A 27,213-nucleotide genomic window follows, 5' to 3' on the forward strand; every position below is an offset into this window, starting at 1 on the left:
TCCTTATCTAAATGCGGAGCTTAGACTTTGGTAGTATTAATGGTTTGGTCAAGAGGGCCTGGAGACTAATGGAAAGGAAATGCCCGATAACAGCTTTCTGGTTTTTATCTTTGCTTTGTTGAAAGTTCATTTCTTCAACAGCTAATATGAAGAAGAAAACATTGTGTATGTGGGGAGATCTATGTGACCGCATAGCTTCTTTTGATCTTGAGTTTTGTTAATCTTTAGTTTTAATTATCTTGGTGAGGGAGATAGAAGCTAATGATGGCCCCCAAATGCCAGCAGCAAAGTATATCCAAAGTTAATGTGACTACGAACACCAAGGTGCACAGTAAATTCTATTCAAGTTGATATCTTTGCTCACTTCTTTATTATGTGTAATGACACAAAATGGTCAGTATTTGATTGTTTTTGACCTACAACAACAATTTTAGAGCATTCAATCTAATAGTTAAATTCAGGAGTCAGTACACATTTTTTGTATATATATACACACACACACATACACACATACACACACTTTGCAGGCAGTCTCTGCAGAAACTGAACAGCCATTGTACCTGGCAAGCCACGATATACTTAAATGAATGAGCATAGATGTATTCCAATAAAACTTTATTGACACTGAAATTTGAATTTCATAGACTTTTCACGTGTCTTAAAATAGCCCTTTGATTTTTCTTTCCCCTCACATACATAAAAATGTAAAAACCATTCTTAGCTTGGGGAACCATACAAAAAGAAAAAAAATGTAAAAGCTATCCTTAGCTTGGGAGCTAGGTTTGGCCCACGAGCCATTGTTTGCTGATGCCCGCTAAGTCAAAGTGGGCTGCCACTGCCTTTGCAATGTCTGGTACCAAGAATTTTGTGTTCACTAACCTAAAACCAATGTCATGATCTCCTCCTCCAGCACTCCCCACCCCCAAGATTTGTTTCACTTTCTCCTCACCGTTCATAATCAGCTTACCTCGTCTGCTCGTTCTGCCAGTGGAAACCTAAGAGTCCTCCTCTTTGCTCCCTTCTCCTCCATGACCTTTGTCCAGTAGGTCCTCCTGGGATTCTCTATTGTTTCAGCTCCTCTGAAACCCTCCCTTTTTTCCTTCCAGAGTCAGTGCTTGATTCACGACCCCTTTGTCACCCTGACTAATATAAGAGACCCTGGCTGATCACTTTGCCTTTGTCATTTATCCTCTATAAACTGTCCTCCATTAAACCACTACTGCTGTTTTCCAAAATAGTTTTGATCTTAAGAATCCTTTCTTTAAACAATTTTAGATTCATCCCATGGGTCATAAGCTCTATAGGATAAAGCTTGATAGAATTTCACGGTCTAGTTCTTTATTTTTTTATTTTTTTAAATGTTTATATTTGCGTGAGAGAGAGTGCGCAAGCAGGGGAGGGACAGAGAGAGACTGGGATGGAATCTGAAGCAGGCTCCAGGCTCTGAGCTGTCAGCACAGAGACCAATGTGGGGCTCGAACTCATGAGCCATGAGCTCATAACCTGAGCCGAAGTTGGACGCTTAACTGACTGAACCACCCAGGCACCCCTTTTACGGTCTAGTTCTGATGTAGCACCCTCACCAAGCCTATACTTAGGTCATACCCAGCCCCTCTTTATAAAGTTTGCATCACTCTTTTACAGACTGTTCCTCTGCCTGGAGAGCCTTTCCTTGCCTGCTCTCTGATTTCCTCCTTCATTCCATGAGGCTGAGCTCAGATGTCACCTCATCTGTAATACTTTCCCGGCTCTTGTGTTACAGAGGTGTCTCCGCTTCTGTATTCTCAGGTCCCTTTGTGACACACACCTTGAGGATGGCATCAATCTGAACAAATGATAGTTATTTGTAAGGAGGTCTCCCAACTACGGATGACTGCCTGCTCCTTGAGAGTGGAAACCACATCCTAGTCTTCTTGGTTTAACCCTACTTGGTTCCATAGTAAATATTTTTCAAGTAATGATTTCAATCTGTATACTGTTTATCTAACAATTTTCTTGGTTTACTTATCAAATCCCAGAGATCGGGATGCAGGGTTGCAGAATCAAATGCCCATGGGGCCAGGCTGGTGACGTAAATGTCACAGTAGACGGAGTGAGGTCTGGGGTGTCCTGTCTCTGTTGCCAGAAGACACTGGGACAGGAGTAAAACCTGATGTACTGTTTTTCAAGAGAAATAGGAAAATAAGGATTTTCATGTAAATATCCCAACTTTTTAATACTGGCAACTAGTTTACGTTTTCAAAAATATTTTATGGATGGGGCGCCTGGGTGGCTCAGTTGGTTAAGAATCCAGCTTCGACTCAGGTCTTGATCTCACCATCGTTAGATCAGCCCTGCGCTTGACTCTGCACTGATGGTGCAGAGCTTGCTTCTGACTGTCTCCCTTGCTCTCTGCCCCTCCCTGACTTGAACCTTCTCTCTCTCTCTCTCTCTCTCTCTCTCTCTCTCTCTCTCAAAAATAAGCAAACATTTAAAAAGTATTTTGTTGGCAAAAATTTAAAAATAATCACCTCCATGGGGGCTGAATGTGGCTCTTGAGACCCCATTTAGCAATGCTTGATTGGTCACGTCCCTTCATTCCCTACCCATAGACAGAGCCTGGGAACCAGAGGTAAGGTTGTCTAATGGAGAAGATGTGCATGTATGTGCTCTTTTCCCACCTGGATTTATCTTCGTTCACCATGCTGCCTCCTCTAGGTGTTGGTAGTCACCTTCCAAAAGGTGAGGAGAGCCTAACACCCCAGAGAATTCCACTTCCTGTCATCCTTTTTACTGCCTGGTAACCCCTGACTGACTTTTAACTGAAGGGGCTGGGATGACCTCCTGTTCTCCCTCCTACCCGGAGGTGGCTGGAACTCTCTGGAAGAAGCTATTATTCTCCATGGATGTTTTGGCTCTTTTTGCTGATGGCTATTATCAAAGGCTTAGCTTCCTGGTGAGAGCCATGGTTTTCCAGTATACCAAGAATGAGTGATTATTAACTACCTTGGAGCTAGGAATTAAGTCGTCCTTACATTCCAGCCTACCTGCCTATCTGGGAGGTCAGTAACCACTTGAGTGTCACAGGAAACATTGCCTAGGAGGTTACCTAGAAAAGAGGATTTTAATAATCGATAGTTGTATTTAGTCTTCCATAAATGATTCATTTCCCACCCCTCCCCCTACAGCCTTTTGCTGTCTGCTTCTCAATTATATATGAATCAGCAATATCTCACTACACCTGATGTCCTTTATAAATTACTTCTGCCTTCTTAGCCAGTGTAATTACTGCCTGCTTAGCAGTATTAACACTAGTGTAAACTTTTTAGCCTAGAGTGTTCAGGCCATTATTTCCTTTAAAAGCAAAAGCAATGGAGGGGGTTGGTGCCTGGGTGGCTCAGTCAGTTGCGTGACTTTTTGCTCAGGTCGTGATCTCATGGTTCATGAGTTCTAGCCCTGCATCAGGGCTCTCTGCTCTCAGCATGGAGCCCGCTTCAGATTTCAAATAAAGATTTACCTCCCCTGCTTGGGCGATCTCTCTCTCTCAAAAATAAAAATAAACATTAAAGCAAAACAAACCGAAAAACCCCACAAAGCAATAGAGGCACCTGGGTAGCTCAGTCGACTCTTAATTTCAGCTCAGATCATGATCCCAGGGTTGTGGGATAAGCCCTGCATCAGGCTCTGCCCTGAGTGTGGAGCCTGCTTGAGATATTCTCTCTCTCTCTCTTTTAACCCCTCTCCTTCTCTCTCCCTCCCTTCCTTCCTCTGCCCTTAACCTCTGCTTGTGTGTGCTCTCTCTAAACAAAACAAAACAACCATGATGTAATATAATAATAACCAAAACAACCAAGTCAAATCCTGTATTCGGTCTTTTTCTGTGGGTGTGTGGCCTGAGCTCTTGAATCCAGGAGCCTGGGGGTCCAGAAACGGCATCCGTGGGCAGGTGTGGATGGGAGCCTAGAAGTGGTGCAGGCATGACCATGCGAGTGCTCTCCTGTGCACAGAACACTGTCACGTGTGACTTCAATGTTGCAATAATGTTGAGAAGAGGGCTCAGAGGAGCAGACGGCCTCGCTCAAGGTCGCTGTTGTGGAAAGTGTCATGTGATGCCACCTGAAGCCTCTGGATGCCTGGAGGTGGCCATGTGTCCTTGAGGCAGGCGGACACTAAAAGAAAGGGGAGGGAGGAGGAGAGTCTCCTCAAACTTACAGGACTGGATAAAGCCTCCCGGGCCCAACAGAAGAAGCAGCTGGCTTTGTATTTGATCTAATATTAATAAGTAATATACACTGAGTGCTCGCTGTGTGCCAGAAACTGTGAAGCACTTGCCATGCGGGGCATTTACTTCTCACACTGTGCTGTGATCGGAGAGGGCTCTTCTCGGCATTTTGGAGAGCAAAAGTAACTTGCCCGAGAACACGCAGCCAGGGCTAGTAATCAGCAGAGGCCAGGTGTTGCTAGGTCTTTCTGACCATTGTCCCTGTCGCACTTTCTCACGTGTGTACGGTCAGGGAGGAGGTGGGTAATGAATGAGGTGACACCGTCAAGTGCTGGCAAGGGACGTGATGCGTGGAATCCTTCAAAGAAAATGTCACTTGTGACTATTCTCTGTTGATTGTCTTTGTCAATCCTTTTGGAAGTGGTTTCATTGCTTTCTCTGAGCCTGTGTTCTTTGTGACAAAGGCTCACTACTTGAGTATACTTGAGAGTACTTATTTGTCTGAATTTAGTAATAGGTTCTCTATGTCCTACAGTCACATAAGTGTCCTTGTAGTCAAGATATTGAGCAGATGATAAGGCAGATAACTTGATAATTAAACGGCTGCGATTAAAACCAGGAGTTTACTGCTGAAATTCAGTTGTTTTTAAAAATGTGTGACTGAAGTATGTTTTTTTAACAAATTTTTAAATGCTTATTTTTGAGAGAGTGCAAGTGGGGGAGGGGCAGAGCGAAGGGCACCAAAGATCCAAAGCAGGCTCTGCACTGACAGGCTGACAGCAGCAAACTCGATGTGGGGCTCAAACTGGAGAACTGAGAGATTGTGACCTGAGCTGAAGTCGGACACTTAACCGCCTGAGCCATCCAGGTGCCCCATGACCAGAGTACTTCAGAAGCAGAAAGAAGGACAACAGGTTTCTTTTTCTTTTCTTTTTAAAAAATTTTTTTAAAATGTTTGTTTATTTTTGAGAGAGGGAGAGAGACAGAGTGTGAGTGGGGGAGGGGCAGAGAGAGAGGGAGACAGAATCCAAAGCAGGTCCAGGCTCTGAGCTGTTAGCATAGACCCTAATACGGGCGGGGCTCAGACCCACAAACCACGAGATCATGACCTGAGCCAAAGTCGATGCTTAATCAGCCGAGCCACCCTGGCGCCCTAAAAAACAGGTTTCTTAAATGTGTGACAGTGGCACAGAAAATCATTTGCTTTTTTAAAACAGGTTCTATTTCTGTGGTCTCTTGGTTATATCATGTCTGGTACTCAGGTCATGGCTTTAAGCTGTATCTGATACACACATAGAATTTTTGACTTCCAAGTCCTTAAAATTCCGCGTTTAACTGTTTTATACAAGGGGAAGAAATCTCGGTGTTTGGGTTCAATTGAAGGTGGACAAAGTCCTAAGATGAATTTTGTCACAGGTCTCTCCCAAGGCGAATGCGTCTTCTACGAGATGAAAGAACTGGGTGTAAACTCTTGATTTTTGAAGAGACAGTAGCCACTCTTCCCGTAGATCCTCCCAAGAATCCTCCCACCTGAACTGTAATCCTAACTTCAAATTTTTCCAGTTCTTTATGGATGACCAGAAATCCCCCCCCTCCCAACACACGTAAACTCTCATTTAATCCGTGACATACTGCTCAGGACCTGAGGTTTGTAGAAGTTAAGTGAGTTGACTGGACACTGGCTGTGCCCTCCCTTTACAAAGAACAACAGTGGTGGCTCACTCACAGAGCTGACAAGAGGCTCAAATGAGTTAATTATCACATGTAAAATGCTAACATCAGTCCCTGGCACATAGCTCATTTTCAACAAATGTAGGATACGATTATTACGCCATATTTCAGAACTAGCAGACTTGATTTCCGTTTCATTCACTCACTGAGCAAACATTGCTTGAGCACCTGCCGTGTGCTGTGTTCGCAGGCAGAGTGCCCATGTTCTTAATGGCTATTCTTTATTGCCTCCAGTTCAATTCCAAGGAAGATGTTTTCCCTCTTTGTAGGAAACTGGAAAATGACATCACTAAAGATAGGACATTTCATGGTCCACCAGCATTTTGTTTTGAAGTCTTCAGAATAAGCATCATGTTTAGATGAAGAATGCACATCTTACAGTCATTCCTCTTGATCTCAGGATAGTGCCGACTTCCTGCTGGAGCATAAGACAAGAAGTGAGTGTAGCTACTAATCTGGCTGCTTAGATTAAATAAAATTATTGAATCTGTTAACATCGCGAAGCTCCTCAGCTTGAGAATAAGAGTTTTTCCCAATTTACTTTTAGAGGAATTGAAGGTTTCACTTACATTTAGTAAACAATATTTAAGTTGAGAGAGGCCAAGCTTTTTAAAGCGAAGGTAAGTTAAGAAGAATTGGGTCTTTGCACTAAAGCTGTGTGGAGTAGGGAGTTTGAAATAGTATAAAATATGGGACAAGAGTTGTGGTTTTTAAATTTTTTTGTTGATGTTTGTTTATTTTTGAGAGCGAGAGAGCGTGCGAGCGGGGAAGGGGCAGAGAGAGAGAGAGAGACAAAGAATCCGAAACAGGCTGCATGCTCTGAGCTGTCAACACAAAGCCCGACTCGGGGCTCAAACCCACAAACCACGAGATCATGACCTGAGCCGAAGTCGGACCCTCAACCAACTGAGCCACCCAGGCACCCCAAGAGTTGTGTTTTTTAAAAAAGGCAGTGGCTTTAAATCTTTAACATCTGAATAACAATCAGATATTTGACCCAAGAAGTTTCCAGGGTTGGGGTTGCTGTCTTCCCACCAGGTTGACATTTCTAACTTTTTGGTATCTCATTACTGTCTTTCATAAGCTGTACTCAACGTGAAATGGCAAAGTAAGGCCACCAGTGATTGTTCTGTCACAGTAGTCTGGCTTTGATGAGTCATCGCAGTACAGCCCTCTGAACCAAGTGCCGATAAGAATAGACACACAATAGGAAAATAAAACAACCGAGAGCTGAAGCAGAAATTGCTGGGAGCTCACAAGTGTGTTCGCAGCTCTGCTGTATTTAGCTGTGTGACCTTGTGCATGTCAGGCTCTTCCAGGGCCCCAGGCTTCTCATGCATAAAATAAAGTTTCTAGGGTTTCTTGCTGAAGTTAGGTCAAAGACTTTGGAGTTTAATATCCACTAAGAGAGGTAGGAGATAAAGCCCTTTCAAGATGACCCGGGAGTCAGGATTTGTGTAATTACAGTAGCTTAGTTGACTGTTAGAAAACAGCAGTGGCAGATGAGTCAGCCTGGCAACGTAGCTATTGGAGGCCAGTGATGCTTTTTTTTGTTACAAAAAGACTTGACTACAGCATAAGTTTAGGTGCCAACGGTCAAGGTGATGCCAAGTTCCGGAAATAGCAGCTAGGATATCGTACAGAGGACAGGATAGAGGGGATGTTTGTCGCGAATTGATTTTCCCAGCCAGACCTCCACTTCGGCTTTCCCTGGAGAAAACGCTCAAGGGAGAGACACAGGGAGTGTAACATCCCCATCCGGCAAATAGTCCACCCCACACATATTGCTTGGGAAGTCACTACCAGTGACTGAGAAGAGGCAGGTGTGGTACTTCAGACCTGCTTCTTCTGCCTCGCTTGGTTCTCCAAGGGTAGATCTGAGAGACTGACTCTAGTGAAAGTTTTTTTTTTTTTTTTTTTTTTTAAGTTTATTTATTTATTTTGAGAGACCGAGAATCCCAAGCAGGCCCTGTACCGTCAGCGTGGAGCCTGATGCAGGACTTGAACTCAAAACCCATGAGATCGTGACCTGAGCCGAAACCAAGAGTCAGATGCTCAACTGACTAAGCCACCCGGGCGCCCCTAAACAAAGCATGTTTTGTACTAGGCTCGCCAGCTGCAAACCTCTGGACTAAATGTGGACCCCTCTCAAGACGGGCAGATCTAACCCATCCATCCTTCATCCTCCCTCTGGGCCCTTTCTCCAATAGTTAGAGAAGAGGGAGCCTATTCCTGTTTCTGTCGGGCCTGGTACTGAGCTCACCCCATCTGCTTATTCTGTTCCTCCCCACACACTTCAGCTCTGCCCACCACAGGCTGGTGCAAGTCCCCATGTGTCATAGAGGTTGGGTTGAAGGGGGCGGGGTCACAGGAGACCTCATGGTACATTCCAGCTGTAGCACCTCCTTGCTGTGAAACCTGGAGTAAGTTACTTAGCTCATGTGGTAAGTGTGACAAATTAACAGTCTTCATGCAGGTAGCCACTTTGTACCTTAAACCATATGAAACTACGTTTTAACTTAAACCGTATGAAAATTTGCCCTCTTTGAAGGAAAGAGAGTGAAGCTGTGGCAGAAAACTAGGCCTTGATCTTTCCCGACCCCATCCCTCCATCAGCAAGTGTGTGTCATAAACACAAGAGGCAGATTTGACGTCACAGATCCCCACCTTCTTACGCAGGCCCTAGGACAGTGAATTTCAAACTCTGTAAGCAGCAATCTGCTTTTTAAAAACCTTACACAGAAGGGTAGTATGTAAAATGAGTGAAAGTAGGCTTTTGTTTATAAAAAGCATGCTTAAGTTAAAATTTATAATAAACCCGATAAGAATTATGGAACAGTTTTGATTCATACAGGAATTTGAAATAGGGGAGATAAAAGATGGCTGCTATGGTCTTTGTTCTATAACATGTATATATAAGTAATTGCAAACGATGCATCATTAAAAACAATTCTCCTTCCAATCAAGTGATGTCAGTCAATTAAAAAGAAAAGGCTTTTAATGCCGAATATACAGACCATGAACATTTCTGTCTTCATGTGTAACAGATGGGAATGAACTTCTAAATTATTGCGTTTTTTTTCAAAATGATGTATTTTTAAAGAAAATTTTTTATTAAAAAAATTTTTTAACGTTTATTTTTGAGAGGCAGAGAATGAGTGGGGGAGGGGCAGAGAGACAGAGAGAGAGAGAGAGAGAGAGAGAAAGAGAGTCCAGAACAGGCTCCAGGCTCCAGGCTCCGAGCTGTTAGCATAGGGCCTGATGCAGGGCTTGAACTCATGAACCATGAGATCATGACCTGAGCTGAAGCTGGATGCTTAATTTCAGCCACCTAGGTGCTCCAAAGAATAAATGTAAAGTAAACGTTAAAATAACTGAAGCATGTCTCAAGGTTTGGCAGAAGGATGCTTGAAACACACTCCCTTATTTCTTGGGGCACTCAGGCCCCACATGTGCGCTCTGTTTCCTGTTTGGTTGTGGTGTGTGTGCATTATGGAGACCCATGCAGTTTTCAGTACCAAGAGCCATTTGTTATTAAAAAAACAAAAACAAAAACAAAACAAAACAAAAAAACGGTTACATTTGAATCAGGTCGGCAGCCTGGTTGACAGTATTTCATCAGTGTCAGTTGTTTGTTTTGATATTACACTGTAAGTTGTGAAATAATATTGTTAGGGGAAGGATGCATGAAACTCTTCTGCACTGTTTTTGGAGTTTACTCTGAGTCTATAATTATTTCAGGATTTAAAAGTAAAAGAAAAAGTCCTTGAAAAGGATTATCTATACTTAGGAGGGAGTTGATAGAGTAGTGTATGGATCACACTGACAGAGTGGATCTCCAACCGTCTCACCTTAAAAAAAAAAAAAAAAAAGCCATCTTTTTTCTTCTTGCCACTGAATTCTGTATCCTCTCTGCACACCCACTCTATCACCTACTGTGACACAGTGGAAGTTTTGAAAAGAAAACCCAGCCAATGGCAAATTAAAGAGAGCTCTCTTTAGGGAGATCTATTTTAGCTGCTAATTAATTACTTAACAAGAAAATGATGCTGAAACCCAAGAGTTCAGTCTGCAGTCACCTGATACAGAAAAGGTATATGAACGATGTGGCATGTTCTTTTTTTTTTTTTTTTTTTTTTAAATATTATTTATTGTCAAATTGGCTAACATACAGTGTGTAAAGTGTGCTGCTGGTTTTGGGGGTAGATTCCCCTGGTTCATCGCAGTGCTCCTCCCAACAAGTGCCCTTCTCAATGCCTATTGCCTATTTTCCCCTCCTTTCGTGCCCCCCATCCACCCTCAGTTTGTTCTCTGTATTGAAGAGTCTTTTGTGGTTTGCCTCCCTCCCTCTGTTTGTAACTATTTTTTCCCCTTCCTCTTCCCCATGACTCCTGTTAAGTTTCTCAAGTTCCACATGTGAGTGAAAACATAGGATATCTGTTCTTCTCTAATTTCACTCAGCCTGACACCTTCCAGTTCCATCCATGTTGCTGCAAATGGCATGATTTCATTCTTTCTCATTGGCACGTAGTATTCCATTGTGTATATAAATGTGGCATGTTCTTCTAATGCGTTCCTATGCTTAAAACATTTAGTAATTAGGCCGAAGCATTATCAAGATGCTATAATATCATATGGTCACATGTCCAAATCAGACTGCCTGGGGCCCAATGCAGTGGCACCTTGTGATGAGCATTATTCCACAGGAGAAAAGAATGAAGGACTAAAGATACTCTTAAAAGAATAAACCTCTGATCCATTCAGTTTTCTGTGTGTAAAGTAAAAGTGGGCATAGCGGTAAAGGAATGTGGTTCTCCGTTCCCTTGGATTTTACACGTGCTGTAAATTCCTGCACTGCCTTGTTCTCTGTAAGATTGATGATGGGTTTTGCTCTTTATCACTTGGAGAAATGCAACAGAACTCCAGGAGCCTGCCTATCTATCTTCTTTGTAATGGCCAAAAGAGTGATTATCTCCTGTGTTTTGACTAAAATGGATTGGGAAGAGGGGGAGGTTGCTTACATCTGTCAGACACCTGGGAAGGTGAGCTGGGCTCAAAACAATGCTTTAGTAAATGTTTTAGTGTGTGCTAGTGTCATTCCATTTGTAGAAAAATTAGTTTACTCGGGCACAGAACATACCAGGACCATAGGGTCCTGTGTACTGGGTAGAACTTTAGTTTTGTGTCCGTTGTGGAGACCGCCCAGGCTGACCCTTGAGACTGAGCTCTGAGCTTTCCAGAAATCACTGACCACTCCTCTGGCTCTTTCCCCAGGGTTATCAATGCAGGGAAGAGCACATACAATGAAGACCAAGCCAGCTGTGAGGTACTCACTGTGAAGAAGAAAGCAGGGGCCATTACCTCAACCCCGAACAGGAACTCCACTAAGAGACGGTCCTCCCTTCCCAATGGGGAAGGGCTGCAACTGAAGGAGAACTCGGTAAGACCCTCCTTCACCCCCAGTTCTCAGGTGAGAAGAACCTGTGCATTCTGGCCCCACTGTGAGGCGCTTGAGCTGAATTCCGGTCTATAGTGGGAGAGAGAAAGGCAGTGTCCCCAGAGTTAGTGGGCTGGTGGGTCTGTATTCCAGGTATCGCACAGTCAAAGCTAAAGGTGACACATGTGTGAAGAGCTGGTGTTTATTAGGTTCTTAACGCTTAGAGTAAATAAAACACCCACATCATCTCTAGGCTTTGGTGCAAGAAATAGTGTATATAATGTTTGGTGGTTGTAAAGGAGCCACTTCAAGGTTTTTGTGAAGGAGGTGGGATGGAGGGATGCAAGTAACCCTAGCCATTGGCTTACAGCCCTGCCATGGCTTTGCTCCCTTCTTCCCCTTGCCTGTCTGTTAGCGTTGTCCAGTGGGAGCCCCTCCCTGATGCTCTTCCAGATTAGTACTTGTTTTAATTGGCCTAAAGCCCTTGCATCCCATGGGGCAGCCCTATAGACTGAATGCCCTATTGACAAAGCACAAAGTGTCTCTCCTTTCTTCAGTTTCTAGAGAATAAAGCAGATACTCTCAGAAAATTCTTTCTTTCTTTTCTTTTTGTTAAGTAGGCTCTGTGCAGCGCTTGATTGAACTCACAACCCTGAAATCAAGACCTGCACTGAGACCAAAAGTTGGATGCTTAACCAACTGAGCCACCCAGGCAGCCCCTCAGAAAGTTCTGAAGAAACCCTCAGAAAAGTATAGGGAGTAATCCGTACTCTGTCCACAAGCACATTATTTAGCTTACAGAAAAGAAACATTGAATGAGATGATCCAAATGTGACTTTTTCTTCTAATACTCAAGGATATTTTTGTATATACATTTTTATAGGATTTTAAAGGTTCTAGGAATCTCTTCTCAGGGTCAGCAACAGCATCCTGTTGCATTTACACTTACGGACTAAGACTACTGATTTATTTTGTTCATACTAGTTCAACTTAGAGTTGAAACACAGTGACCCATGGAGTCTCATCGGCAATTCTTGTGTTCAAAGCTGAAGGAAGCACTGATGGGGCTTTTCCCAAAGAGCCAAAGTCCAGGACTCAGATGGGCAGTAAAGAATAATAATGGTTAAGGGCACAGGCTCTGGAGCGGTATGGTTCAGAGTGGTCCATCCCAGTCTGTCACTTATTAAACCATTTAATTTTAGGATATTTATTCTTTGAGCCTTAGTTTTCTATAAAAAGGAGTAATAATAGTACCACCAAGTATGGTAGGAAAGAGACTGATTAGAAGTATGAAATCAATTGTCCATGGAAATGTTGAGCCAGAGTCTTAATTAATAAATCCTTGATATATGTGAGCAGTTATCCTGTAGTCAGTCCCACTTCTGTGATTCTCTGTGGATAATGTCCACTGAATTTGTACCTTTACCCATTTGTAAATTGGTGATCACACAATTTTCCTTCATATCTATGTGATAGGATTGTTTTGAAGATGAGTTATTACGGAAAAGTGCTCAGAGAATGTGAGATATTAATGATAGTAAGACATGGGTGCCAGTGACTTAATGTTGCTCTCTCTCCCCCGATAGTCTCCCCTGCCACTGAGATGTGAAGTGATTCTGTAAAAATTAGTCCGCATGGAGGGGTGCCTGGGTGGTTCAGTGGGTTAAATGTTCCACTTTGACTCAGGTCATGATCTTGTGGTTCGTGAGCTCAAGCACTATACATCGGGCTCTGTGTTGACAGCACAGAGCCTGGAACCTGCTTCGGATTCTGTTGTCTCCCTCTCTCTCTGCCCCTGCACCACTTGTACTCTGTCTCTCTTTCATAAATGAATAAACATTAAAAAAATTAAAAAAAAAAAAAATGAGTCAGCGTTGACATTTGGCCCAAGACCAGTTGATGATGTCATTTTCCCTTGGTGCTAAGTTCCTCCCAGAAATGGAGCCAGGAGTAGCTTTTTAACTTCCTTTCCTTGAGAACAGTGAAACCAGTGCATAAGCACTTTAGGATGGAGCCACGAACCTCCCCTGAGACAGTCCTGAATCTCTGGGGTCCACGTTCTAGGAGGCAGCACAGAGGTGCCAAGCAGAGTGGACATATCTCGTCCCTTCTATTTCCGCTTCAGCTACAGCAGCTTTACTTCCAGCTGCCATACATATTAGGCTTTAATATTTATTAGAGTTTCAGGCAAGAGATGTGCTGCCTTTTTTTAATTGTGGGAAAATATACATAACATAAAATTCACCATTTTACCATTTTTTTAGCTGTCCAGTTTAGTGGCATTAAATACATTCTTACCATTACTACCATCCATCTCTAGAGCTTTTTCTGAAATTGAAGCTCTCTACCCATTGAGCCCTAACCCCCATTCTTCCCCACTCCCCGCCCCTGGCAACTACCATTCTACTTTTTGTTTGTATAAATTTGACTACTCTAGGTATCTCATGTAAGTGGAATCATACAATATTTGTCACTTTGTGTCTGCTTTATTTCACTTATAATGTCTTCAAGGTTCATCCATGTTGTAGAATGTGTCAGAATTTTATTCTTTTTTTTTTTAAGTTTATTTATTTATTTTGGGAGAGAGAGAGAGAGCCCATAAGTGGGGAAAGTGCAGAGAGAGAGAATCCCAAGCAGGCTCCATACTGTCAGGTGGAGCCTGACGTGGGGCTTGAACTCATGAGCCATGAGATCATGACCTGAGCCGAAATCAAGAGTGGAATGCTTAACTGACTGAGCCACCCAGGTGCCCCTCCTATTCAGTCTTAATAGAGAATAAAATTCTGAGGGGTGCCTGGATGGCTCAGTTAACCGTTCCACTCTTGGTTTCGGCTCAGGTCATGATCTCATAGTTCGGGAGACCAATCCTCGTGTCTGGCTCAGCACTGACAGTGTGAAGCCTACTTTGGATTCCCTCTGCCTTTCTCTCTGTCTCTTTCTCAAAATAAATAAACTTTAAGAAAAAAAAAAAAGACTGAATAGTATTCCATTGTTTGTATAACAGTAAACCATTTTGTTTATTAATTTGACCATCAGTGGACACTTCTATCTTTTGACTGTTATGAATAATATTGCTATAAACATGGGTCGACAGATAACTGTCAGTCCCTGATTTCAGTTCTTTTGCCTGTCTGCGCAGAGTGGAACTGCTGGATGATAAGGTAATTCTATTTAATTTTTTGAGGAACAGCCATACTGCTTCCCACAGCACTATACCATTTTACATTCCCACTAGTAATGCACAAGAGTTCCAGTTTCTCCATATCCTTACCAATGTTTGTTGATTTCTGGTATTTTTGGTTTTTTTGTTTTGTTTTGTTTTGTTTTGTTTTTAAGTAGCCATTCTAATGGATGTGACATGGTATCTCATTGTGGCTTTTTTGCCCTATGATTATTGACGTTGAACATCTTATGTGCTTGTTGGACAGATAGGACTTATTAAAAGAAACATCAAGTGTTCTTTGTTCAATATTTATTTGTTCTATATTTGCGTCCTTTGCTCATTTTTAAATTAGGCTGTCGGTCATGTTGTGGATTGCACTGCTTTTTAAAAGCTTGAAAACCGTGACTTGCTGGGCCAGGTAAACCAATAAGCACTTGTTGCATACCGGGAACTAGATGCTGAGGATTTCTCAAGGAATAAAATTGACTAGAATCCTTACCTTCGCGGAACTTACATCCATTGAAGGAGACAAACAGTACAATGTATCCCATGGCAGATAACAAATGCTATGGAGAAAAGCAAAGCAGAGGTGCAGGAATACAGGAGGGGTGAGGTGCATGGGTGGTTAAAGAAGGTGCCACTGAGGTGACGTTTGGGCACAGACTGAAAAGTGCAGTTACTTGGAGGAAGAGCTTTCTGACATTCTAGACACCTGCAAGGCCCCTGAGGCAGGAATAGGCCTGGTGTTCTCCAGAATCACCAAGGAGGCTCATGTGGCTAGAGTGGAGAGAACGAAGTCTGGGTTGCAGGAAATGTCAGAAAGGCGATGAGAATGGGGGGAGGGGAGCCTCCAGTAGGACTTTGAAGGCCATTATCAGAACTTGAGTTTCTACTCTGAACGAACTATTTGCTAGCAGGGCACACCAGCCATACTGCTTAAAAGAAGCCATTTAGAAGACATCCCTTAACTCAAATATGGTGGCACGTAGAAAAGATATTGATAGCGTAGGGTGCAGGACGAATCCCCTGCAGGAGACCAGGTGGATCAGCCCCTCATTGCCTGTGAGTCTGTTCCTTTACCTACCGAACATGTCTTGAGCACTGAGTCTGCCTTGGGGATTGGGAGGTGAACCCAGTGAGGTTCCAGTCCTCCCGGAGCTGAGCTGAGGAGGGAGAAAGAGTCACTAACTGGCAGCAACACAATGCAGTGAGTTTTAAGAGAAAGATTTTAAAAATCCAGGTTATATGGAAGCCTAACTCAGGTGGGTTACCAGTGGTTTCGGGAACAACAGAGGAGAAGGAATGGGTCAGTTGAGGGATGCTTCCTGGAGAAAGTGACATTCGAGCTATCGTTTAAGAAAGTGAATACGAATTGACCAAGCAAATACGAGAAAGGGGAGATTTCGACAGGGAACATGCATATGCAAAGACAGGTTGGCACGAGAGCACATGATGCATGTCTTCTAGTATCCTGAGGCACCTGTGATCGTTCGGAGGGTGATAAGACAGAAAAAACAAGCAGGGTTCATACACAAGAGCCATTTAATGCCCTAATCTAGAATTTGAACCAAATGACATTAGACAAGGGTATGATGGAATCAAGACCATGAGGGCAGTGGGAAGGCTGACTTGGGAAGGCTCAGGAGCAAACCTGGGACTGAGGAGACTGGCTCATGCAGAAACGTGAGGGAGAAATGATGAAAGCTTGAAATAAGGCTGTGATTGGAGCAAGGGGCAGGCTCAGAAGAGATAAGGTGAGACATGCAGTAGATAGGACCAGATGACCTAGTGCATAGGGCAGGGAGGAGGCGAGATGCCAGGTTTCAGCCACTGGGTGCTGGTCCTTGAAGATGAAGCGCTGGGTCGGGCACAGTTTGGAAGGTGAGGGGGGTGGGCAGAAATGGTGAGTTCTGGGTATTCTAAACTTCCAGGTAGAAGTGTTTTGTAGGGAGTTAGAAATAAAGGTTTGGAGCTCAGGAGCATATCCTAGGGAGGCTTAGATATTAGGAATTTCCAGCCCAAAGAAGTTTCAAGAAGACGGGAGCCCCAGTGAGGTTCAGTAGCTCTGCCATGGGCACAGAGAGATAAGATAGGGCCAAGAACGATAAGGATGAAAAAAATGGGCAAATACCATTGGAAGCAAGAAGTGGGACAACCGGATAAATGATGGCATCATTATTTCAGGTGCAGACAGAGAGTTGACAGGCATTGAGGGTGACAAAAGGAAGACACATGGGCTTTCTGTAGCATGTGATGCGTGTGACTAATTTCTCCTTCCTTCCTTGAATTCTCACCTCCAATCAACTTTGTAAAGCCAAAATGACCATTTCCAGAAGACTACTTTCGTGTCTAATATCACCTTCATCTTACTCGGAGGTTGAAGAAAATCTAAAATGTGCTACTAAAGTTTATAGATGATGACATTTCTTATACCAAGTGCCATCTGCGCAGCTGGGTAGCAATAAGATGATTTTTTTTTCCTTCCTACAGATAGTCACTGATGGGGATAAAAATTTTTTTATTTTTTTATTTTTGAGTGACTGTGTGCACGCAATCCAGGGAGGGGGAGAGGGAGAGAGAGAATCTGAAGCAGGCTCCACACTCAGTGCGGAGCCCTGTATGCGCCTCCGTCTCACGACCATGAGATCATAACCTGAGCCGAAATCAAGAGTCGGATGCTTCACCACCTGGGCCACCCAGGTGCTCCTAATTGGTATAAAAGTTTTAAGGCAACTTTAATCCATCCCTCATGCCAGTTCACAGAAAATTATTGTATCCTATTGGTACAGGCGATCTTTTTAGCCAAAGAACTCAAATTAATCCTCCTGTTTTAAAACACGCTTAAAGAAAATTTGGTGGAGAAAATCATGTCCACTATGTTTTGCCTCTCCTGGATTCCATGACGCATTGACCGAAGGAGTGTTGTCTCCTCCAGTGCTTGCTGAGTTGTTGATGGCAGCGCCTTATAGAAAACCACAAATGAATTTCAGGTTCCATCCACAAATCCAGGAATATGTTGGGAGCTAAAGAAGCAATGTTTGAAAGAAGCCACAAAACTTAAAAGAGATACAAATGAAAGAGTTGCAAAGCGTTCTGCTCTGCAGTAGTTAGTTTAGCCTGAAGAAGTGGAAGGGATGTGGTTGAATCATTGTGTTCTGTGCAAAATAGTAATCCATTTTTTTTAAATGGAGAGTTTAGCGATATAGTGAAGAAACCATTTCTTTTTTAAGGAATACGGAAGAGAAATTTTTTTTAACGTTTATTTATTTTTGAGACAGAGACAGAGCATGAACAGGGGAGGGTCAGAGAGAGGGAGGCACAGAATCTGAAACAGGCTCCAGGCTCTGAGCTGTCAGCACAGATCCTGACGCGGGGCTCGAACTCACGGACCGCGAGATCATGAGTCGTTCGCTCAACCAACTGAGCCACCCAGGCACCCCTGAGAAATTTTGAGGTCTCTGGTGAAGTGGGTATGATCTAGAGAAGGCTATTTTCTGCGATGAGTTCAGGGTGGAAGTTTCCTGTGCCAGGATCACATTGAGTGGTTTACATGTTAGGAGCCGTGATCCCGCAGACAGGCAGGCAGGAAATAGGTAACTCTGTGGCAGTGTGCAAGCCTCCTGGCATTCCTGTGCCTCTGATTATTTGGGGTCATAGGGTGGGTGGCAAGGATAGAAGAGAATCTAAAATGCCAGCATTTCCAAAGGACGATCTCAAAAGATAGTCTCTTGGGAAGGATGCTGTAAGCTTTTTGAGAGCAACACATTGTTCAGCAGCCTCCTGCCTGCCTCCCACTGCAGACATTTTAATTCACCAGATCAAGGTTTCTAGGAACTAATCACCATTACTAGGCTTCCTTTGCTTTGAGAGGTGTTAGGCAGTCTTTATTTACCATACCGTGTCCCTTGCAAGTGAAAGCGTAACTTTTCCAAACGCTTTTGCTTTTCAGTTCCCAAGTACATGGTCGTCCTAGGAATGAGGTAAAAAGAAGAGAATACTAGGTGACTTCTCCGAGGAGGGAGAAAAAGTTCACTCTTGGGGGCATCTTAGAGCCTTCGTATCAACAAGCTCCTGTTCTTCTCCAAGTTCTGTAGGTGGTATATAGGGCATTGTGGCAACAACCAGGACATTTCCCCCCTACATCTGACTGCCTGTTTGGAACAGATCGTTTCTGGCTGAAGACTAGACTGTGGATACATGCATTCCAAGTCTATTTCCTTAGGAGCACCCTTCTGGTGTTTAATTTAGTCAAAACAAGTCAGAGAATGTGGTTTCAGTATCTGTTAGTTCAGGGTCCAATTACAAGAACAGAAGATGGCTGTGTCCACACGGTGGCCAAGCTCATCAGCAGGGGAGAGAAACCTGATTGTCTTTCTCAATGGAGGATAGGACGTTACTGTGGGAATTCAAGGCAAGTAGAATCGGATTGGGATGGGGAGAGGTAAAAGGGAAATGAGAAGGGGCTATTTCAACTCTCTGCACGGAAGATACGCCATTCTTTTCATTTGTTTTCTGTAAGAAGGACTCCGTCATGCCACAGAGCCTTAAATGAAGGTAGCTTGTGGTTCCACAGTGGCAGCCTTTCTGGAATATTTGGCCATCATTTGGCAGTCTGCTTTCTGTAGTGATGTCAGCTATAAAAAACAAGAGGAGGAACCCTGTATTTTTCTCCTTGTATTTATTATGCTAAACTTTCCCTCCTTAGTTAAGGTCTTTGTTTTGTGCAAGTCAAGAAAACATAACCTTTCTCTTTACCTCCTTAGATTTTCTGAAGCAGGAGTACAGTGGTTTCTCTCAAAACTCTTATCTCTTGCTTCCAGGGACAAGAACTCTTGACAGTGATTAAGAAGGGTAACTTTACAACGAGGCTGATGTCAGTTAGAGTGACTTTACAGTTCTCTCCTCGGGGGGTTGGTTTTCCTCAAGACCAGGTCTGTCCAAGATGTCCATAGTGGCCAGGAGTGCAATTCCAGCTTGGTTCGCCAACAGATTTTTCCCACCGTGGCACATCTTAAGGCTAAAGGAAAATAAATGGAAATGTTTCCTTGTTTCACTTGTAATTTGATTTCCTCACAACTTTAGATGGGAAGAACATTGGCAAGAGCGGTAACCTCTTGAGAATCCTTCTTCTTCCTTCCTTCCTTTTTTTTTTTTTTTTTTAATACAATACTCAGCATTCGTGTGCCAGATGCGATCTGATCTCAGTCCTTTGCCCAGTATTGATTCATTGAACCTGATAACGTGTACATATGTATTATCATTCTCTTTATTTTACTGATGAAGAAATTGAGGCACGGTGATGTAAAGTGTAAAGCTTGGAGTCAACCCAGGTAATCTGGCCTCTTGAGACAGGCTGCCTCTTTATCCATTAGCTGTTGCGACACGTGTCAGGGAAACCTCCTTGGAAAAGGCTGAAATAAAGGAGGAATAACTCCTAATGATGGGTACAATTTAGTACTAAATATCTTCTCATTTCTATTATGATTTCTCTTTTGATTTAGAAGTTATTTAGTGCTCTTTCCCATCAGCCCAGAAACTGGATAACAGCTCTCACTCTGGTGAAAGACGGAATGGAAATGAAATGGTGTATCATCTTAATGTCCTTAGAATCCACCTTTTCTTGCTAACTTCTAGAAAAACCAGTGTTGGCATGAGACCATGGCAAGAAGAAAAAGCCTTCTGAATAACAATGTGTGTCTAAGTTTAAATCCTTTTGCTCCACTTACTAGATGTTAGTTACCTCATGCAAGTGAGTTGACCTCTCAATGCCTCTGTTCCATATGGGGGATATTAGCTCCTACCTCATAGGGTTGTTTAAACTAAATGAGTTAAAAATATGAGAAGTGTTATTGTGCCTCACATGTCGTAAGTGCTCAGTTAATATTATCTGTTCTAATAGTGGAGTTTGTAGCACATTTCAATATTATTTCCCATTACTTATGTTTTTACTGTAACCTAATTTAGGGAGAGGTTTTTGATGTATTAAATAATAATTTGAGAACATTCCTGAGCTAGTTTTTGAGTCTAGAATAGAATAAACACAACTTAGCCAAAACTGTCACAAACTTCATATATCTTAGCTGTCAGAAATTACTGCTTATTTAGTAGTGTTTTTAAAATGGGACAGAATGAAAACAAATAAAATGGAACAGAAACATAGCAAGTGTTGGTGAGGATGTGAAGCAAAAAGAACCCCCGTGCACTGTTGGTGGGAATGTACACTGGGGAAGCCACTGTGGAAAACAGTATAGAGGTTCCTCAAAAAATTAAAAATAGAATTCCCATATGATCCAGTAACTCCGGTACTGGGTATTTACCCAAAGAAAACGAAATCATGAATTTGAAAAAGTTGAAAAAGTACATGCTTCCCTATGTTTATTGCCATGTTATTTACAATAGCCAAGATACGAAAGCAGCCCAAGTCTCCCTCGACAGATGAATGGATCAAGAAGCTGTGGTATATACATATACAAGCAAATACTACTCAGCCATAAAAAAGAATGAGACCTTGACATTTGCAACAGCATGGACAGACCTAGAGGGTATTATGTTAAGTGAAATAAGTCAGTCAGAGCAAGACAGATAACCATATGATTTCACTCATGTGGAATTTAAGAAAACAAATGAACAAGCAACAAAGAAACAAACAAAAGACTCAAGTACAAAGAATCAACTGGTGGTTCCACCAGAGGGGAGGTGGGTAGGGAGAATGGGTGAAATAAAGAGGGTTAAGAGTACACTTATCTTGATGAGCACTGAGTAATGTGTACAATTGTTGAATCGTTGTATTATACATCTGAAACAAATATAATGTTTGTGTATGTGAATTATACTTGAATAAAGAATTGTTAATTAAAAATTTTTTTAAATAAAAATGTTATAAAGGGACTAAATTGCCATTCAGAAACAAAAACCAAACTTACAAATGTATCCTGCATCTTACTGTCTCATAAAATGAGGAATTGAAACAAAGAAATCAGCATTTCATGTAGTCAGATCCTGAGGAGGAAGCAGTGCTCATTTAAGTATATGAAATTAAGCATTCTTTCCTTCTGGGCCACACAACATCTTAGTAATTTACTCAAAAAGAGGTATGGTAAAACATAAAGTATGCTGCAAGGGCATGATGGCAAGCACACAGCATCAGAGGCTGGGCCCTGGCAATGACGTTCATGGAGTTCCTCCAATCTCCTGCATGTGCTTGGTCATTAGCTTTTCTCCCTTGGCTGTGTTACCCTGAGCATCAGTACTGGGGATGTCAATCAAGCACTGTGGATGAAATGCCTGAAACACATCCTTTAGACTCTGAATTATCATCTTCGTTGTGATACCTTGAAAACTGGCCAGAAACTATGGATATCAACCATATAGTAGCTTAGAGTGGGGAATGAGAAGAGTATGGCAGGTCTCTGATGGCCCAACCGGAAAGAGTGGTCCTCCTTCGGCTGGAAGAAAGGAGGGAGGAAGAAAGCACATCCTGTGCTCGTATTAAGCCTTGTGTAAAATCAACCATGGGATTTAACCCAAAGTGGGATTTCCACCTTTCTGGTACTCACTTCCTATTGTGCACATGGCCCCTCCTTAGATTTTCTGAATTCCAGAACTGTTTGGTGTAGGGAAGGGAATACGTGTATTGAATGAGCTGAGTTGCTTTTATCTTCAGGGAAGACAGGTAAGAGGAGACACCACTTATTTCCCTTGAAAACTATCTAGAGTAGCAGTCTCCAAACCATCAGTTAAAGACCATTTTTTGAGGAGCACCTGGCTGGCTCAGTCTGTTAAGTGTCCCACTTCAGCTCAGGTCATGATCTCCCAGGTTGTGAGTTGGAGCCCTACCTCAGGATCTGCGCTGACAGCTCAGAGCCTGCTTGGGATTCTGTCTCCTTCTCTGCCCCTCCCGTTTGTGCACGCGCTCTCTCTCTCTTACTCTCAAAAAAAAAAAAAAAAAAAACATTTTAAAAACTTATTTTAAAGAATATGACAATTTCTTGACTATGTACCCCCAACAAATTTAATGATATGTATTTAATGATAAGTAACTATGCTACTAGATATCCATACATATATTTAGTAATTATAAAAATATATTAAATATTTTTAAAATAATGTAAAGGCAGTAAAGATGAAAAGACAACATTTTAAAATAACAACAGCCACCAATCATGGGATTCTTATTATATGCCAGGCATTGTTCTCTTTTCCCCACAGTAACTCATTTATTGTCTTGCCAAGAGCAAAGACTTCATGTTCCCATTAGCTAATACCTCAAGGCAGAATTGATCATGAACAATAGCAAGTATAATTCCATATTTCATCTGTCTCTTTGAGCATGTCAGATACTTTTGATTAGAATGATGATTGCTGTTGTCAGATGTGACTAGATTTTCATTACTTGGGGTAAGATGTGCCAGCTGTGACATGTTCTTATTTGTCATGTTTTCCATCTGTTTCTATGCAGGAATTTTTTTAAAAACCTGTTGTCCACTTGGTGAGGGATGGTTTAGTTAAAAACTTAGTCATATAATGCACAAGACCACTCAGTTGGGGGCACACGTATCAAGCAATGAGTTACAATATGCCAAAGCCAGTGTATGCATGAGGGCACCACTGTTCCATGCTTGAGACAACACAAAGTTGTATGTACTTACACACCACGTGAGGGCGCCAGTGGCAGTCTCTAGGAGAAACACTGGCAAAGCTGAGGTTCTTCTCCAGCTTTAGGAGAAAACACATGAAAAAAGTTATCATTTTCCTCTTACATGCTAGCTGAGCATTTTTTAACTCCCCCTAAGCTTTGCGTGCTCCGTCGTTGGGGGGGTGGGGGGGAGGGCTGAGAAAGGGCTTGTACACAGTTGGAGCCCCGTGCAGGGAGTAAGAGTGGAGGGCCCTGGCGTCTTCACACGGGTCCACATGTGTCGAGCCTCATTCCTTGGTTTTCTTTGTGTTTCCTGCCTCCCATCTCAGCGCTTCTCTTAGGCTCCACAGGAAATGTCTGAGGTTTTGTCTAGAATCTCCCCTTTTTTTGTGAGCATGCCATAAAGGGGGGGGGGGGGGCTTCTCCACCGCCTTCCAGATGACTCACAAAGGCTCTTTTGCCTGTGGTTCCTCAGAGTTGGGGTGCCGGTGTTTGACACCCCTGATTAGCTGTGCTGTAATTATCCCTGACCCTGAATGGATGCAAGCTGCTTGTATCAGAAATTATGTCCGTAGCTGGCTCAGTAGCTAAATTTCTATTTGGAGCAATCTTCTATTTGTTCAAAGGCCCAGGAAGCCCTTCCCAGTTAGAACTCATTAATGTAAGTTCTGGCCTTCTAGATGATCATGAAAATGGGGAAAAGGAAATAAGCAAATATTATAAAAATCCGTTTCTACAACTTTTGAAAAAGAAGGATGTAACACTGGGCCCACTTCAGTCCTGAAAGAGAAACTGTGAACTGTAAGCTCTCAATTGGTCACCTTCCGAAATCTTCCTTTGATTTGGCTACAGATCTATTCCCGAAAAGGGATTGGGAGTGTGTGTGTGTGTGTTGTAAATTACATACAAGACTTCTCTTAATTTTTTAAAGCTTATTTATTTTTGAAAGTGAGAGTGAGCACAAGCGGGGCAGGGACAGAGAGGGAGGGAGACAGAGAACCCAAAGCTTACAGCACAGAGATCGAGAGAGCTTGAATTCATGAACTGCGAGATCATGACCTAAGCTGAAATCAGGAGTTGACTGCTTAACTGACTAAGCCACCCAGGTGCTCCAAGACTAATTTTTTTTTTTACATGCGTGTGTGTTTCAACCTGGTCCTGTAGGGCTATGGGGCTCAGTGAGTCAGGTACAGCCAGAGAGGGCAGTGTCTTTTGTTGCCCTGGCGGACCTGTGAGATTCCCAGGGCCTAGGGCTAGGCTGCCTAGATCAGGACCACTGACAAGGAGCAAGGGAGGGCATTGGAGAGGGAGTAGCAACCAGATCATGTGGGGCCCATAAGCCATGTGAGCCTCTAGGAGACCCAGGGCACTGGGGAGTCATTGAAGGTTCTATTCTGTGCGGTGATGAAACAGAGATGTATTTGCAGTTAAATTGAAGATTTGGAGACATTTTAAAATCAGAATGCAACTGGAAACTGCTTCAGAGTTATTCTTTTGTAAGATGTAAACGATTGCTGCAAAATTTAAGTGTGTGGTAAGTCAGGAAAGGGCTTGATACTGGTTTTCTTAAAGTGGAGTGAAAGCAAGGTAGACATTTGTCATGATATTAGTAATTTTGAGACATATTGTGTCAAGAGCATGTTACTCTAAATTTGAGAGGGTTGATTTTTCAGATGTAGAACTTTGATCCTGGGCTGGTACCCCAGCAGCATTTTATGATACTACCAGAGATTAATGCTGGGCCACTTGTCAGAAGCTTTGGTAATCTTCTGGGGGTGATGGCCCAGGATGTGTACGCAATTACAAATAAGCAACAAAGTAAAATAGTGCTGAAGTGCTAAATGCTACAGAGTAACAGAAGCCAGGGAGATAATGACACAAAGTTGTATGTAGGAGGAAATTGGAAAGATGACCTAATTTGGACTTTAAAGGACAAGGTTCCTATCGTGGCATTACCACATAACAGGACAGTTACTTAACTGTGTCCTGCTTAAATCATACGTAAAATGGGATAATGATGCCCGTTTTATGATGGTGTGGTGGAGATGAAACGTGGTAGGTAATCATTAGTTCGTAGAACTTAGATTTCTTGCAGGGGAAGTAATTTAAGAAGAACAGAAGTAACGGAAGCTGATGAGCACCTCATCTGGCAGAGTTGAAAGTAAGGAGCTAAAGTGTGCAGCTTTGTCTCCCTGGTTTCAGGGACTCTTACTGCTCCCTGCCTGCACATATGCCCCCAGGCCACTTAATAGTGTCAACTAGTTACTATTCTAGTTTTGTTTGTTCTTGTATATGCTGGACACTGCTATACATCTTATTATTTTAAAAATTATATGGGGGTGCCTGGGTGGCTTAGTCCGTTAGGCGTCCAACTTCGGCTCAGGTCACAGTCTCACGGTTTGTGAGTTCGAGCCCCGTGTCCGGCTCTGTGCTGACGACTCGGAGCCTAGAGTCTGCTTCAGATTCGGGGTCTCCCTTTCTCTCTGCCCCTCCCCTGCTCATGCTCTGACTCTCTCTCTCTCTCTCTCTCAAAAATAAACATTAAAAAGGTTATATGTATAATTAACCTTTGGTGTGTAGTTTCAGAATTTGAACATATGTATAGATTCAGATAAGCATCACCACAATCAGGGTACAAAATTCCCATCACTACAGATCACTTCCTCACGTTATCTCTTTATAGTCTCTTTCCCCCTCGCATACCCCGTGACTGTCTGCACATTTAATACATATTATCCACTCCTGTGGCACCACACACTTCCCCTTCTAGCACACTTGTGATTACCTGGTCACGTTCTAGACTGTTAGCCTCAAAAATTTGGGAACCATGGCCTTTTCTTCTTCTGTGCTACGTCCCCAGTGTTCAGCATAAGCCCGGCACCTAGGAGAGGAGACTCTGAGACATGTATTAAATGAATGAATCCTTACTGTGTCCTAGTTTCATCTTGTTCTTTAAATAAGGAAACTGGTGAGAGGAGTTAAGAAATGTGCCCAAAAATCACATGGTAGTAAATTCCAGAACCCAGGTTTGTCTTGATTTAAAGTCTGTGTTCTTTCCGTGCTAAGACATATCACAGGAGATAGGATTTGTTTGTATTCGCTCCTTTGAAAGTGCATATAAATTACCCAGCTTTCAAAATGATTCTGGTGGGGCACCTGGGTGGCTCAGTCAGTTAAGCGTCGAGTTTGGCTCAGGTCATGATCTCTCGGTTTGTGAGTTTGAGCCCCGCATCGGGTCTGTGCTGACAGCTCAGAGCCTGGAGCCTGCTTGGGATTCCGTGTCTCCCTCTCTCTCTGCCCCTCCCCTGCTCATGCTCTCTCAAAAATAAATAAACATTAAAAAAATTTTTTTTAAATAACAGTAACTTTCAAAGTTAAAAAATAATCGTGATACGCTGGTATACTGACACCAGTGACAAAGTTACCTATGGACCCTTAGATCACGTAAAACTCAATATCCTGTGTATGTACCATATAAACTCAAAATGTTACTCTCTGAGCTGATACCCAGCTGGAGAGAGAGTCCTTGCTTGTAAAGTGACCAAGCATGTGGGGTGTGTGTTGGTGATGGGGTGGGTGCAGACGACGTTGAAAGGAGCTGTGGCCTTGCCTTCCCTTCCCTTCCTCTTCTGGTACCTTTGCTTGAGTCAGGCAGGTGGAGAACACAGCTCTGCCTGTTCCTACCAGCATGCCTAACTAGCAGTAGTGGGTTGGACATCCCAGTAGGGCACAGGAGCTGAAGAAAGTGTGTGGTTTTCAACAGTTCAACCCTCTGGGGAGAGGAATACGGTGCAACTTTGTTTGTTTGTTTGTTTTTCCTTTGGGGAAAAAAAAGCCTCCATGGCTTAGAAGAGAATTACATGCGTGTGTGTTTCAACCTGGTCCTGTAGGGCCATGGGGCTCAGTGAGTCAGGTACAGCCAGAGAGGGCAGTGTCTTTTCCCTTTGGTTTCCCTGGCAGACCTGTGAGATTCCCAGGGCCTAGGGCTAGGCTGCCTGGATCAGGACCACTGACAAGGAGCAAGGGAGGGCATTGGAGAGGGAGTA

General features: G+C 43.0%; 1 protein-coding gene across 3 annotated transcripts in view; it reads left to right on the forward strand.

The window, feature by feature from the left end:
* PPM1H (protein phosphatase, Mg2+/Mn2+ dependent 1H) overlaps positions 1 to 27,213 on the forward strand; it is a 262,320-nt gene that overhangs the window by 94,357 nt on the left and 140,750 nt on the right. For all 3 annotated transcript variants that reach the window (XM_058742160.1, XM_058742159.1, XM_058742158.1), the window contains exon 2: positions 11,207 to 11,372. In XM_058742160.1, the coding sequence (XP_058598143.1) occupies positions 11,207 to 11,372 (166 nt within the window). The remainder of the gene's footprint in view (positions 1 to 11,206; positions 11,373 to 27,213) is intronic.

The sequence above is a fragment of the Neofelis nebulosa genome, chromosome 8, assembly GCF_028018385.1.
Source record: "Neofelis nebulosa isolate mNeoNeb1 chromosome 8, mNeoNeb1.pri, whole genome shotgun sequence".
Lineage (NCBI taxonomy): Eukaryota > Metazoa > Chordata > Mammalia > Carnivora > Felidae > Neofelis > Neofelis nebulosa.